Source organism: Oncorhynchus keta, unplaced genomic scaffold (genome assembly GCF_023373465.1).
Source record: "Oncorhynchus keta strain PuntledgeMale-10-30-2019 unplaced genomic scaffold, Oket_V2 Un_contig_29591_pilon_pilon, whole genome shotgun sequence".
Taxonomy (NCBI): Eukaryota; Metazoa; Chordata; class Actinopteri; order Salmoniformes; family Salmonidae; genus Oncorhynchus; species Oncorhynchus keta.
In genome coordinates, this window is record NW_026286630.1 from 15,931 (window position 1) to 28,839 (window position 12,909).

Sequence of the window (12,909 nt, forward strand, 5' to 3'; positions counted from 1 at the left end):
TGTGGCAACATCAACACTCACCTAAATAGTCCATATGCCACTGGGTGAGAGAAGATTTCATTGTTTTTGGGCAGCATTATGTGAGGTGTTGTTATTTGTTGTTAGCGATGAGCCGTGGTCAATTTAGCTTGAATATGCCACCTAATCCTGTCTAATGGGCAGGTCAGCCCTGGAGTAAAGTATTGGCTGTGAGAAGTAAGAGAAAACAACATCTGGTTGTTTTTAAATGACTACTTATGGTATTGCTTGCCAGAATAAACATTGTAATTAATACGTTTCCAATCTGCGTTACCCACTCCAGTCAGCAGGAGGCTGATGTGAGTCTTTCACGTGATGCTTCTTGCGTGACGTATAATCTAGTGGACGGAACTGGAAGCTTCTTCAACAGCGACAAAGGGCTTTCCGATTCACCCACTGCGGTGGTTTGCTAGCGAACCTAAAACATTGATGTGTATATTACTCTTGGTGTTTAGAACATAATTCTGTTTACGTGTTTACGTTTCTACTAGTTCATTTAAACGTGATTTGATACGGCACGAGGCTAATCGCTCGGAACATGAGCTCACTAAGCTCGACGGAGAAAGAAGCTCTGGTGAAAGGAGAGGAAGAAGCTTTCAGGATGAAAAGAGAGGAAGAGGAGGCTATCACATTGAAAGAAGAAGAGGAGGCTATCACATTGAAAGAAGAAGGGGGTGATATTACAGTTAAAGAGGAAGATGGGAAAGAGGTTGTCAAAGTGGAAGGGGAGGAGGTAGAAGCTTTCAGAATCAAAAAGGAGGAAGATGCCATAACATTGAAAGAAGAGAATGAAGTGAAAGAAGAGGAAGAACCATTTGGAGTAAAAGAGGAAGAGGAGGATATCTCAATAAAACAGGAGGAGACTGAAGTTCCGATTTCCACCAGTGAGTACTGTCTTAAAAACAGGGGCACAAACTACCCAGTTGTTGAACTAATGTGTGGTTTTAAAGGGCCATTCTGCTGAATATCTCCTCTTGAATATGTTGTTCAGTACTGTAGGAATTGTTGAAGGGGCGATCTGCCTTTGGTACATATGTTATGGGACTTCGATGTATCTTATTCTCATTCTCCATGTGGTCTATATTAAAGTTCCCTCATCTAATATAACAGGCTTTTAAAAAATTTACATTTTTAAAATTCAATGTTGGTGCATCATTTCTACTTAAAATATCATAAGATCATAAGTTCACCATCTGTTTGATGTTCTCGTTCACACAGGAGAGAGACATGACTATCCTGGATCCTCTGGGGAGCCTCAACAACATCCTGATGTTGACGAGGCAGAGAAGAGTCTCTCCAGATCAGAACACCAGATGGTACAGCTTGGTCTGGTCTAGCATACAGCTTGGTCTGGTCTAGCATACAGCTTGGCCTATCGGGGTCTGGGATGGGTTTCTGTAAAGCACTATATGTCAACAGTGACATCAGCATCCATAATGATATGTGTCTGTGTCCCCTCTTTATGGTTACCAGGACAACGCTAGCCCTTCCTCCCTCCCGGAGTCCCCGTGTCGTGCCTCTCCCGGTAGCACCTTACTGCTGGGTATGAAGAGGTTGTCTGTGCTGCTGGTGGACTGCAGGAAAACAACAGGGCTGACTGGAACTGTGAGAGGAGGAGAAGAGAAGGAAGGATCAGATTTGACACATCAAAGTAAGTGCTGTAGTTTAGTTTGAACAAATACAATAGATCTGCCCACTGGTATCTGTTCCCAGTAGGGCTGTCCCCGACTAATACAAATACAGCTTTGCAGACTCTTGGCGTTCTCTCAACCAGCTTCACCTGGAATTCTTTTCCAACAGTCTTCAAACCAAACTTTATTTGCCACATGCGCCGAATACAACAAGTGTAGACTTTACAGTGAAATGCTTACTTACAAGCCCTCCAGTACCGCTTGCCGTGGGGTAGCAAAGAAAACAGTCTATAACTTGGGTGACTGGAGTCTCAGTCGATTTTAGGAGGAGTTCCCACATATGCTGGGCACTTGTTGGCTGCTTTTCCTTCACTCTGCCATCCAACTCATCCAAAACCATCTCAATTGTCAGGACACCGTTAAACGGGTGTCCTGACTCTCTGCGGTCATTAAAGATCCCATGGCACTTATCGTAAGAGTAGGGGTGTTAACCCCGGTGTCCTGGCTAAATTCCCAATCTGGCCATCAAACCATCACGGTCACCTAATAATCCCCAGTTTACAATTGGCTCATTCATCCCCCTCCTCTCCCCTGTAACTATTCCCCAGGTCGTTGCTGCATATGAGAATGTGTTCTCAGTCAACTTACCTGATAAAATAACGGATACATTAAAAAACGTAAAAATGAAATTGGGTTGAGGCCGGTTGATTTGTGGAGGCCCGGTCATCTGATGCAGCTCTCTCCAAAAATCTCACATTTGGACTCATCAGACCCAAGGACAGATATCCACCGGTCTAATGTCCATTGCTCATGTTTCTTGGCCCAAGCAAGTCTCTTCTTCTTATTGCTGTCCTTTAGTAGTGGTTTCTGTGCAGCAATTCGACCATGAAGGCCTGATTCACGCAGTCTCCTCTGAACAGTCTCCTCTGAACAGTCTCCTCTAAACAGTCTCCTCTAAACAGTCTCCTCTAAACAGTCTCCTCTAAACAGTCTCCTCTAAACAGTCTCCTCTAAACAGTCTCCCCTAACCAGTCTCCCCTAACCAGTCTCCCCTAACCAGTCTCCCCTAACCAGTCTCCCCTAACCAGTCTCCTCTAAACAGTCTCCTCTAAACAGTCTCCTCTAAACAGTCTCTTGATCTCGCCATCACGGTTGACAACTCCATTGTGTCCTCCTCCCAGAGCGCTAAGAACCTTGGCGTGATCCTGGACAACACCCTGTCGTTCTCAACTAACATCAAGGCGGTGGCCCGTTCCTGTAGGTTCATGCTCTACAACATCCGCAGAGTACGACCCTGCCTCACACAGGAAGCGGCGCAGGTCCTAATCCAGGCACTTGTCATCTCCCGTCTGGATTACTGCAACTCGCTGTTGGCTGGGCTCCCTGCCTGTGCCATTAAACCGTCCTTGGCCAGCTCTCCCGCTATCTCTCTCTGAATGACCTTCTTGATCCAAATCAGTCAGGTTTCAAGACTAGTCATTCAACTGAGACTGCTCTCCTCTGTATCACGGAGGTGCTCCGCACTGCTAAAGCTAACTCTCTCCTCTGCTCTCATCCTTCTAGATCTATCGGCTGCCTTCGATACTGTGAACCATCAGATCCTCCTCTCCACCCTCTCCGAGTTGGGCATCTCCGGCGCGGCCCACGCTTGGATTGCGTCCTACCTGACAGGTCGCTCCTACCAGGTGGCGTGGCGAGAATCTGTCTCCTCACCACGCGCTCTCACCACTGGTGTCCCCCAGGGCTCTGTTCTAGGCCCTCTCCTATTCTCGCTATACACCAAGTCACTTGGCTCTATCATAACCTCACATGGTCTCTCCTATCATTGCTATGCAGACGACACACAATTAATCTTCTCCTTTCCCCCTTCTGATGACCAGGTGGCGAATCGCATCTCTGCATGTCTGGCAGACATATCAGTGTGGATGACGGATCACCACCTCAAGCTGAACCTCGGCAAGACGGAGCTGCTCTTCCTCCCGGGGAAGGACTGCCCGTTCCATGATCTCGCCATCACGGTTGACAACTCCATTGTGTCCTCCTCCCAGAGCGCTAAGAACCTTGGCGTGATCCTGGACAACACCCTGTCGTTCTCAACTAACATCAAGGCGGTGGCCCGTTCCTGTAGGTTCATGCTCTACAACATCCGCAGAGTACGACCCTGCCTCACACAGGAAGCGGCGCAGGTCCTAATCCAGGCACTTGTCATCTCCCGTCTGGATTACTGCAACTCGCTGTTGGCTGGGCTCCCTGCCTGTGCCATTAAACCCTACAACTCATCCAGAACGCCGCAGCCCGTCTGGTGTTCAACCTTCCCAAGTTCTCTCCGTCACCCCGCTCCTCCGCTCTCTCCACTGGCTTCCAGTTGAAGCTCGCATCCGCTACAAGACCATGGTGCTTGCCTACGGAGCTGTGAGGGGAACGGCACCTCAGTACCTCCAGGCTCTGATCAGGCCCTACACCCAAACAAGGGCACTGCGTTCATCCACCTCTGGCCTGCTCGCCTCCCTACCACTGAGGAAGTACAGTTCCCGCTCAGCACAGTCAAAACTGTTCGCTGCTCTGGCCCCCAATGGTGGAACAAACTCCCTCACGACGCCAGGACAGCGGAGTCAATCACCACCTTCCGGAGACACCTGAAACCCCACCTCTTTAAGGAATACCTAGGATAGGATAAAGTAATCCTTCTCACCCCCCTTAAAAGATTTAGATGCACTATTGTAAAGTGGCTGTTCCACTGGATGTCATAAGGTGAATGCACCAATTTGTAAGTCGCTCTGGATAAGAGCGTCTGCTAAATGACTTAAATGTAAATGATGTCTTAAATGTCTTCTAAACAGTCTCTTCTAAACAGTCTCTTCTAAACAGTCTCTTCTAAACAGTCTCTTCTAAACAGTCTCTTCTAAACAGTCTCTTCTAAACAGTCTCTTCTAAACAGTCTCTTCTAAACAGTCTCTTCTAAACAGTCTCTTCTAAACAGTCTCTTCTAAACGGTCTCCTCTAAACAGTCTCCTCTAAACAGTCTCCTCTAAACAGTCTCCTCTGAACAGTTGATGTTGAGATGTGCCTGTTACTGGAACTGAAGCATTTATTTGGGCTGCAATCTGAGGTGCGGTTAACTCATCCTCTGCAGCAGGGATAACTGGGTCTTCCTTTCCTGTGGCGGTCCTCATGAGACAGTTTCATCACATCTTCTCTAAACCAACTCTACCTTGTCACAACACAACTGATTGGCTCAAATGCATTAAAAAGGAAAGAAATTAACACAAATTAACTTTTAACAAGGCACACCTGTTAATTGAAATGCATTCCAGGTGACTACCTCGTGAAGCTGGTTGAGAGAATGCCAAGAGTGTACAGAGCTGTCATCAAGGCAAACGGTGGATAATTTGAAGAATCTCAAATATAAAATACATTTAGATTTGTTTAACACTTTTTTTTTTTATTAGTACATAATTCCGTTTGTGTTATTTCATAGTGGATGTCTTCACACCTGTTTGATGATTGATATGCATTCAGGGGAAATGACGGATAGGGCTGCCATGTTTTTAGCTCTTAGGAAACTTTACACTATATTTATTTTTGGGATGTGTTATTTTTTTAAACATGATTAGCCCATAATTTATTTTTTAAATTATTATATATATATTATATATCTACTCTGACTCAGGAGGAGTGCACACCACCCACCTCTTCTGAGTATATTACTTGTGGAAGAGAGGTACTCCGAGTGGGCTTCTAGTCTGACTCAGGAGGCGTGCACACCACCCACCTCTTCTGAGTATATTACTTGTGGAAGAGAGGTACTCCGAGTGGGCTTCTAGTCTGACTCAGGAGGCGTGCACACCACCCACCTCTTCTGAGTATATTACTTGTGGAAGAGAGGTACTCGGAGTGGGCTTCTACTCTGACTCAGGAGGCACGCACACCACCCACCTCTTCTGAGTATATTACTTGTGGAAGAGAGGTACTCCGAGTAGGCTTCTAGTCTGACTCAGGAGGCGTGCACACCACCCACCTCTTCTGAGTATATTACTTGTGGAAGAGAGGTACTCGGAGTAGGCTTCTAGTCTGACTCAGGAGGCGTGCACACCACCCACCTCTTCTGAGTATATTACTTGTGGAAGAGAGGTACTCTGAGTAGGCTTCTAGTCTGACTCAGGAGGCGTGCACACCACCCACCTCTTCTGAGTATATTACTTGTGGAAGAGAGGTACTGAGTAGGCTTCTAGTCTGACTCAGGAGGCGTGCACACCACCCACCTCTTCTGAGTATATTACTTGTGGAAGAGAGGTACTCGGAGTAGGCTTCTAGTCTGACTCAGGAGGCGTGCACACCACCCACCTCTTCTGAGTATATTACTTGTGGAAGAGAGGTACTCGGAGTAGGCTTCTAGTCTGACTCAGGAGGCACGCACACCACCCACCTCTTCTGAGTATATTACTTGTAGAAGAGAGGTACTGGAGTGGGCTTCTAGTCTGACTCAGGAGGCGTGCACACCACCCACCTCTTCTGAGTATATTACTTGTGGAAGAGAGGTACTCAGAGTAGGCTTCTAGTCTGACTCAGGAGGTGTGCACACCACCCACCTCTTCTGAGTATATTACTTGTGGAAGAGAGGTTCTCCAGTGGGCTTCTAGTCTGACTCAGGAGGCGTGCACACCACCCACCTCTTCTGAGTATATTACTTGTGGAAGAGAGGTACTCGAGTGGGCTTCTAGTCTGACTCAGGAGGCGTGCACACCACCCACCTCTTCTGAGTATATTACTTGTGGAAGAGAGGTACTCGAGTGGGCTTCTAGTCTGACTCAGGAGGCGTGCACACCACCCACCTCTTCTGAGTATATTACTTGTGGAAGAGAGGTACTCCGAGTGGGCTTCTAGTCTGACTCAGGAGGCACGCACACCACCCACCTCTTCTGAGTATATTACTTGTGGAAGAGAGGTTCTCCGAGTGGGCTTTTAGTCTGACTCAGGAGGCGTGCACACCACCCACCTCTTCTGAGTATATTACTTGTGGAAGAGAGGTACTCCGAGTGGGCTTCTAGTCTGACTCAGGAGGCGTGCACACCACCCACCTCTTCTGAGTATATTACTTGTGGAAGAGAGGTACTCCGAGTGGGCTTCTAGTCTGACTCAGGAGGCGTGCACACCACCCACCTCTTCTGAGTATATTACTTGTGGAAGAGAGGTACTCGGAGTAGGCTTCTAGTCTGACTCAGGAGGCGTGCACACCACCCACCTCTTCTGAGTATATTACTTGTGGAAGAGAGGTACCCGGAGTAGGCTTCTAGTCTGACTCAGGAGGCGTGCACACCACCCACCTCTTCTGAGTATATTACTTGTGGAAGAGAGGTACTCCGAGTGGGCTTCTAGTCTGACTCAGGAGGCGTGCACACCACCCACCTCTTCTGAGTATATTACTTGTGGAAGAGAGGTACTCGGAGTAGGCTTCTAGTCTGACTCAGGAGGCGTGCACACCACCCACCTCTTCTGAGTATATTACTTGTGGAAGAGAGGTACTCGGAGTAGGCTTCTAGTCTGACTCAGGAGGCGTGCACACCACCCACCTCTTCTGAGTATATTACTTGTGGAAGAGAGGTACTCGGAGTAGGCTTCTAGTCTGACTCAGGAGGCGTGCACACCACCCACCTCTTCTGAGTATATTACTTGTAGAAGAGAGGTACTCGGAGTGGGCTTCTAGTCTGACTCAGGAGGCGTGCACACCACCCACCTCTTCTGAGTATATTACTTGTGGAAGAGAGGTACTCAGAGTAGGCTTCTAGTCTGACTCAGGAGGTGTGCACACCACCCACCTCTTCTGAGTATATTACTTGTGGAAGAGAGGTACTCCGAGTGGGCTTCTAGTCTGACTCAGGAGGCACGCACACCACCCACCTCTTCTGAGTATATTACTTGTGGAAGAGAGGTTCTCGAGTGGGCTTCTAGTCTGACTCAGGAGGCGTGCACACCACCCACCTCTTCTGAGTATATTACTTGTGGAAGAGATGTACTCCAGTGGGCTTCTAGTCTGACTCAGGAGGCGTGCACACCACCCACCTCTTCTGAGTATATTACTTGCAGATGTTCAGTCTCTGGATAGTAAAGTTGACGAGCTCATGGTGAGGATTCCCTTCCAGAGAGACATTGGGGATTGTAGCATACTCTTTTCAAGGAAACATGGCATAGTGTAGTTATTCCCTCTGTAAGGCAATCAAACAGGCAAAACGTCAGTATAGAGACAAAGTGGAGTCACAATTCAACGGCTCAGACACGAGACGTATGTGACAGGGTCTACAGACAATCACGGACTACAAAGGGAAAACCAGCCACGTCGCGGATACCGGCGTCTTGCTTCCGGACAGGCTAAACACCTTCTTCGCCCGCTATGAGGATAACACAGTGCCACCGACGCGGCCCGCTACCAAGGACTGTGGAGATCTCCTTCTCCGTGGCTGACATGAGTAAGACATTTAAGCGTCTTAACCTTTGCAAAGCTGTCGGCTCAGACGGCATCCCAAGCCGCATCCTCAGAGCATGTGCAGACCAACTGGCTGAACATATTCAACATATTCAATCTCTCCCTATCCCAGTCTGCTGTCCCCACATGCTTCAAGATGTCCACCATTGTTCCCATACCCAAGAAATCAAAGGTAACTATCGTCCTGTAGCACTCACTTCTGTCGTCATGAAGAGCTTTGAGAGACTAGTCAAGGATCATATCACCTCTACCTGACATCCTAGACCCATTTCAATTTGCTTACCGCACCAATAGATCCACAGACGATGCAATCACCATCACACTGCACACTGCCCTGTCCCATCTGGACAAGAGGAATACCTATGTAAGAATACTGTTCATTGACTGTAGCTCAGCATTCAACACCATAGTACCCTTCAAGCTCATCATTAAGCCTGGGTCTGAACCCCGCCCTGTGCAACTGGGTCCTGGACTTCCTGACGGGCCGCCCCCAGGTGGTGAAGGTAGGAAACAACACCTCCACTTCGCTGATCCTCATCACTGGGGCCCCATAAGGATGCGTGCTCAGCCCCCTCCTGTACTCCCTGTTCACCCATGAACTCAATCATTAAGTTTGCAGACGACACAACAGTAGTGGGCCTGATTACCAACAATGACGAGGCAGCCTACAGGGAGAAGGTGAGGGCCCTGGGAGTGTGGTGCCAGGAAATTAACCTCACACCCAACGTCAACAAAACAGTTGATTGTGGACTTCAGGAAACAGCAGAGGGAGCACGCCCCCATCCATATCGATGGGACCGCAGTGGAGAAGGTGGAAAGCTTTAAGTTCCTCAGCCTACACATCACTGACAATCTGAAATGGTCCACCCACACAGACAGTGTGGTGAAGAAGGCACAACAGCACCTTAAACCCTCACAAACCTTTACAGATGCACAATTGAGAGCATCCTGTCGGGCTGGTATGGCACCGCCCGCAACCGCAAGGCTCTCCAGAGGGTGGTGTGGTCTGCCCAACGCATCACCGGGGGCAAACGACCTGCCCTCCAGGACACCTACACCACCCGATGTTACAGGAAGGCCAAAAAGATCATCAAGGACAACAACCACCCGAGCCACTACCTGTTCACCCCGCTATCATCCAGAAGGTGAGCTCAGAACAGCTTCTATCTCAAGTCCTTCAGACTGTTAAACAGCTTCTATCTCAAGTCCTTCAGACTGTTAAACAGCTTCTATCTCAAGGACATCAGACTGTTAAACAGCTTCTATCTCAAGGCCATCAGACTGTGAAACAGCTTCTATCTCAAGGCCATCAGACTGTTAAACAGCTTCTATCTCAAGGCCATCAGACTGTGAAACAGCTTCTATCTCAAGGCCATCAGACTGTGAAACAGCTTCTATCTCAAGGCCATCAGACTGTTAAACAGCTTCTATCTCAAGGCCATCAGACTGTTAAACAGCTTCTATCTCAAGGCCATCAGACTGTTAAACAGCTTCTATCTCAAGGCCATCAGACTGTTAAACAGCTTCTATCTCAAGGCCATCAGACTGTTAAACAGCTTCTATCTCAAGGCCATCAGACTGTTAAACAGCCATCACTAACATTAGAGGCTGCTGCCCTATAGGCATAAATACATAGACTATTAATATCTATCATAGACTAGGAATCACTGGCCACTTTAAGGAATGAAACACTAGTCACTTTAATAATGTTTACATATCTGGCATTACTCATCTCATATGTACATACTGTATTCTATACTATTCTACTGTATCTTAGTCTATGCATTACTCATCTCATATGTACATACTGTATTCTATACTATTCTACTGTATCTTAGTCTATGCATTACTCATCTCATATGTATATACTGTATTCTATACTATTCTACTGTATCTTAGTCTATGCATTACTCATCTCATATGTATATACTGTATTCTATATACTATTCTACTGTATCTTAGTCTATGCATTACTCATCTCATATGTATATACTGTATTCTATACTATTCTACTGTATCTTAGTCTATGCATTACTCATCTCATATGTATATACTGTATTCTATACTATTCTACTGTATCTTAGTCTATGCATTACTCATCTCATATGTATATACTGTATTCTATACTATTCTACTGTATCTTAGTCTATGCATTACTCATCTCATATGTACATACTGTATTCTATACTATTCTACTGTATCTTAGTCTATGCATTACTCATCTCATATGTATATACTGTATTCTATACTATTCTACTGTATCTTAGTCTATGCATTACTCATCTCATATGTACATACTGTATTCTATACTATTCTACTGTATCTTAGTCTATGCATTACTCATCTCATATGTACATACTGTATTCTATACTATTCTACTGTATCTTAGTCTATGCATTACTCATCTCATATGTATATACTGTATTCTATACTATTCTACTGTATCTTAGTCTATGCCACTCTGACATCGCTCGTCCAAATATTTATATATTATTAATTCCATTCCTTTACTTTAGATGTGTGTGTATTGTTGTGAAATTGTTAGATATTACTTGTTAGTTATTACTACACTGTTGGAGCTAGAGAAACAAGCATTAAGCCGCAATAACATCTGCTAAACATGTTTAACATTTGATTTGACCTCATGAAGATGGCTGAGTGAATGCCAAGAGTGTGCAAAGCTGTCATCAAGGCAAAAGGGAGGCTACTTTGAAGAATCTCAAATATAAAATATATATTTAGTTACTACATGTGTTATTTCATAGTTCTTCATTGTAGAATAATAATGTAGAAAATAGTAAAAAATAAAGAAAAACCTTGGAATGAGTCGGTGTGTCCAAACGTTTGTCTGGTACAAAAGTAGAAACGCAGATGACCAGCATAAGATGACCTGGCCTCCACAATCACTCGACCTCAACCCAATTGAGATGGTTTGGGATCAGTTGGACCGCAGAGTGAAGGAAAAGCAGCCAACAAATGCTCAGCATATGTGGGAACTCCTACAAGACTGTTGGAAAAGCATTCCAGGTGAAGCTGGTTGAGAGAATGCCAAGCTGTCATCAAGGCAAAGGGTGGCTACTTTGAAGAATCTAATATATATTTAGATTTGTTTAACACTTTTTGGTTACTACATGATTCCATATTGTTTTTCCTAGTCTTGATGTCTTCACTATTGTTCCACAATGTAGAAAATAGTAAAAATAATGAAAAACCCTTGAATGTGTAGGTGAGTCCAAACTTTTGACTGGTACTGTACATTAAATTCCCTGGCAACAGCTCCAGTGGACATTCCTGCAGTCAGCATGCCAATTACACGCTCCTCTGAGACATCTGTTGCATTGTGTGACAAAACGGCACATTTTAGAGTGGCCTTTTATTGGCCCCAGCGCAAGGTGTACCTGTGTAATGAGCATGCTGTTTGATCAGGTTCTTGAAATGCCACACCTGTCAGGTGGATGGATTATCTTGGCAAAGGAGAAATGTTCACTAACGGATGTAAACAAATGTGTACATCAAATTTGAGGTAAATAACCTTTCATGCATGTGGAAAAATTCGGGGATATTTTGTTTCAGCTCATGAAACATGGGACCAACACTTTACATAGTTTTATTTTTAATCTTCCCAAAATATTTCACATTCTTTTTTACTTTACCCAAAATATCGTGACATTAATGAAAAGTCAAAATGTTACGCCAGGGTAAATGACCACCCATACGTGAATGTTGCCCTTGATTTCTTAGCGTCTGCTAAATGGCATATATATTATTATTATGTTTAGAAATGTGTGAACTTCCCTTTATTTCTTATTTTATGTTTAAGGAAGTGTTTAGGTCACATCCTGTATCAACCCTTTCAACAACGGGGAGATGTTACTGATGTGCTTTGTGTCTTCGACGTAAAAACAAGTTTTGGACTTCCACTTTAAATGACTTATTATATGTTTAAGGAAGTGTGTAGGTCACATCCTGTATCATACAGCTATGAAGGTTATATATTTAGAACCACCTGCTTGATAGGAATCTAGCTATGTCTGTGTCTTCAGTGTCCTAGAACTGTTTAGTTAACTGAAGGTTGTATATTTAGAACCACCTGCTCGGTTGGAACCCAGTGATGTCATAAAACAGAATTAAAAATAAGTAATGTAAACATATCAGTAATTACCAGGATGCTCTCCAACATTTGTTTTCAAATCACACCAAGATTGTTTTAAATGATGAAATGTTTGAAAACTGGCCTCGGGTTATTGAGGGATCTGATTAAACCTCATAAGGCAGTTTTATCATGTGGAGATTTCATTCATGATAATAATAATTCTGTTCTCTCTTTAAATAAACACTGTCTTTGGCAGGAGGAAAACCAAACTCTGCGGAACCAGGGACGTCCAAACCAGCAAGACAACACCTCTGCTCCCAGATTGGAAAGAGTTTTACCAAGTTAGGAAGCCTGAAAAGACATGAGAGGACACAACCAGCAGAGAAGCCACACAGCGCACAGTGTGGAAAAGTTTTAACCAGTTAGGAAAGCAAGTTGAATACACACAGGGGAGAAGCTTTTCCACAGTGTGGAAAGAGTTTTAACCAGTTAGGAAACTGAAAGTCTCATGAGCGAATACACACAGGGGAGAAGCCTTACCACTGCTCCCAGTGTGGAACTAGGTTTACCAAGTTAGGAAGCCTGAACAGACATCAGAGGACACACACAGGGAGAAGCCACACCATTGCTCCCAGTGTGGAAAGAGTTTTAACCAGTTAGGAAACATGAGATCTCATGAGCGAATA

The 12,909-nt window shown here is 45.1% G+C and overlaps 1 protein-coding gene across 1 annotated transcript; it reads left to right on the forward strand.

Moving 5' to 3' along the window:
- Positions 1-405: 405 nt before the first annotated feature.
- Positions 406-12,649, forward strand: LOC127923407 (uncharacterized). Its single transcript, XM_052507445.1, has 4 exons — positions 406-902; positions 1,237-1,334; positions 1,492-1,669; positions 12,480-12,649. The coding sequence occupies exons 1-4, from the start codon at positions 557-559 to the stop codon at positions 12,647-12,649; spliced, it is 792 nt and encodes a 263-aa protein (XP_052363405.1). The 5' UTR covers positions 406-556.
- The last annotated feature ends 260 nt before the right edge of the window (positions 12,650-12,909 follow it).

Coding starts and splice junctions, on each gene's coding strand:
- LOC127923407 (XM_052507445.1), top strand. CDS start 557: ATGAGCTCACTAAGCTCGACGGAGAAAGAAGCTCTGGTGAAAGGAGAG. Junction 903..1,236: donor TGAAGTTCCGATTTCCACCA/GTGAGTACTGTC, acceptor TCGTTCACACAG/GAGAGAGACATGACTATCCT. Junction 1,335..1,491: donor CCAGATCAGAACACCAGATG/GTACAGCTTGGT, acceptor TATGGTTACCAG/GACAACGCTAGCCCTTCCTC.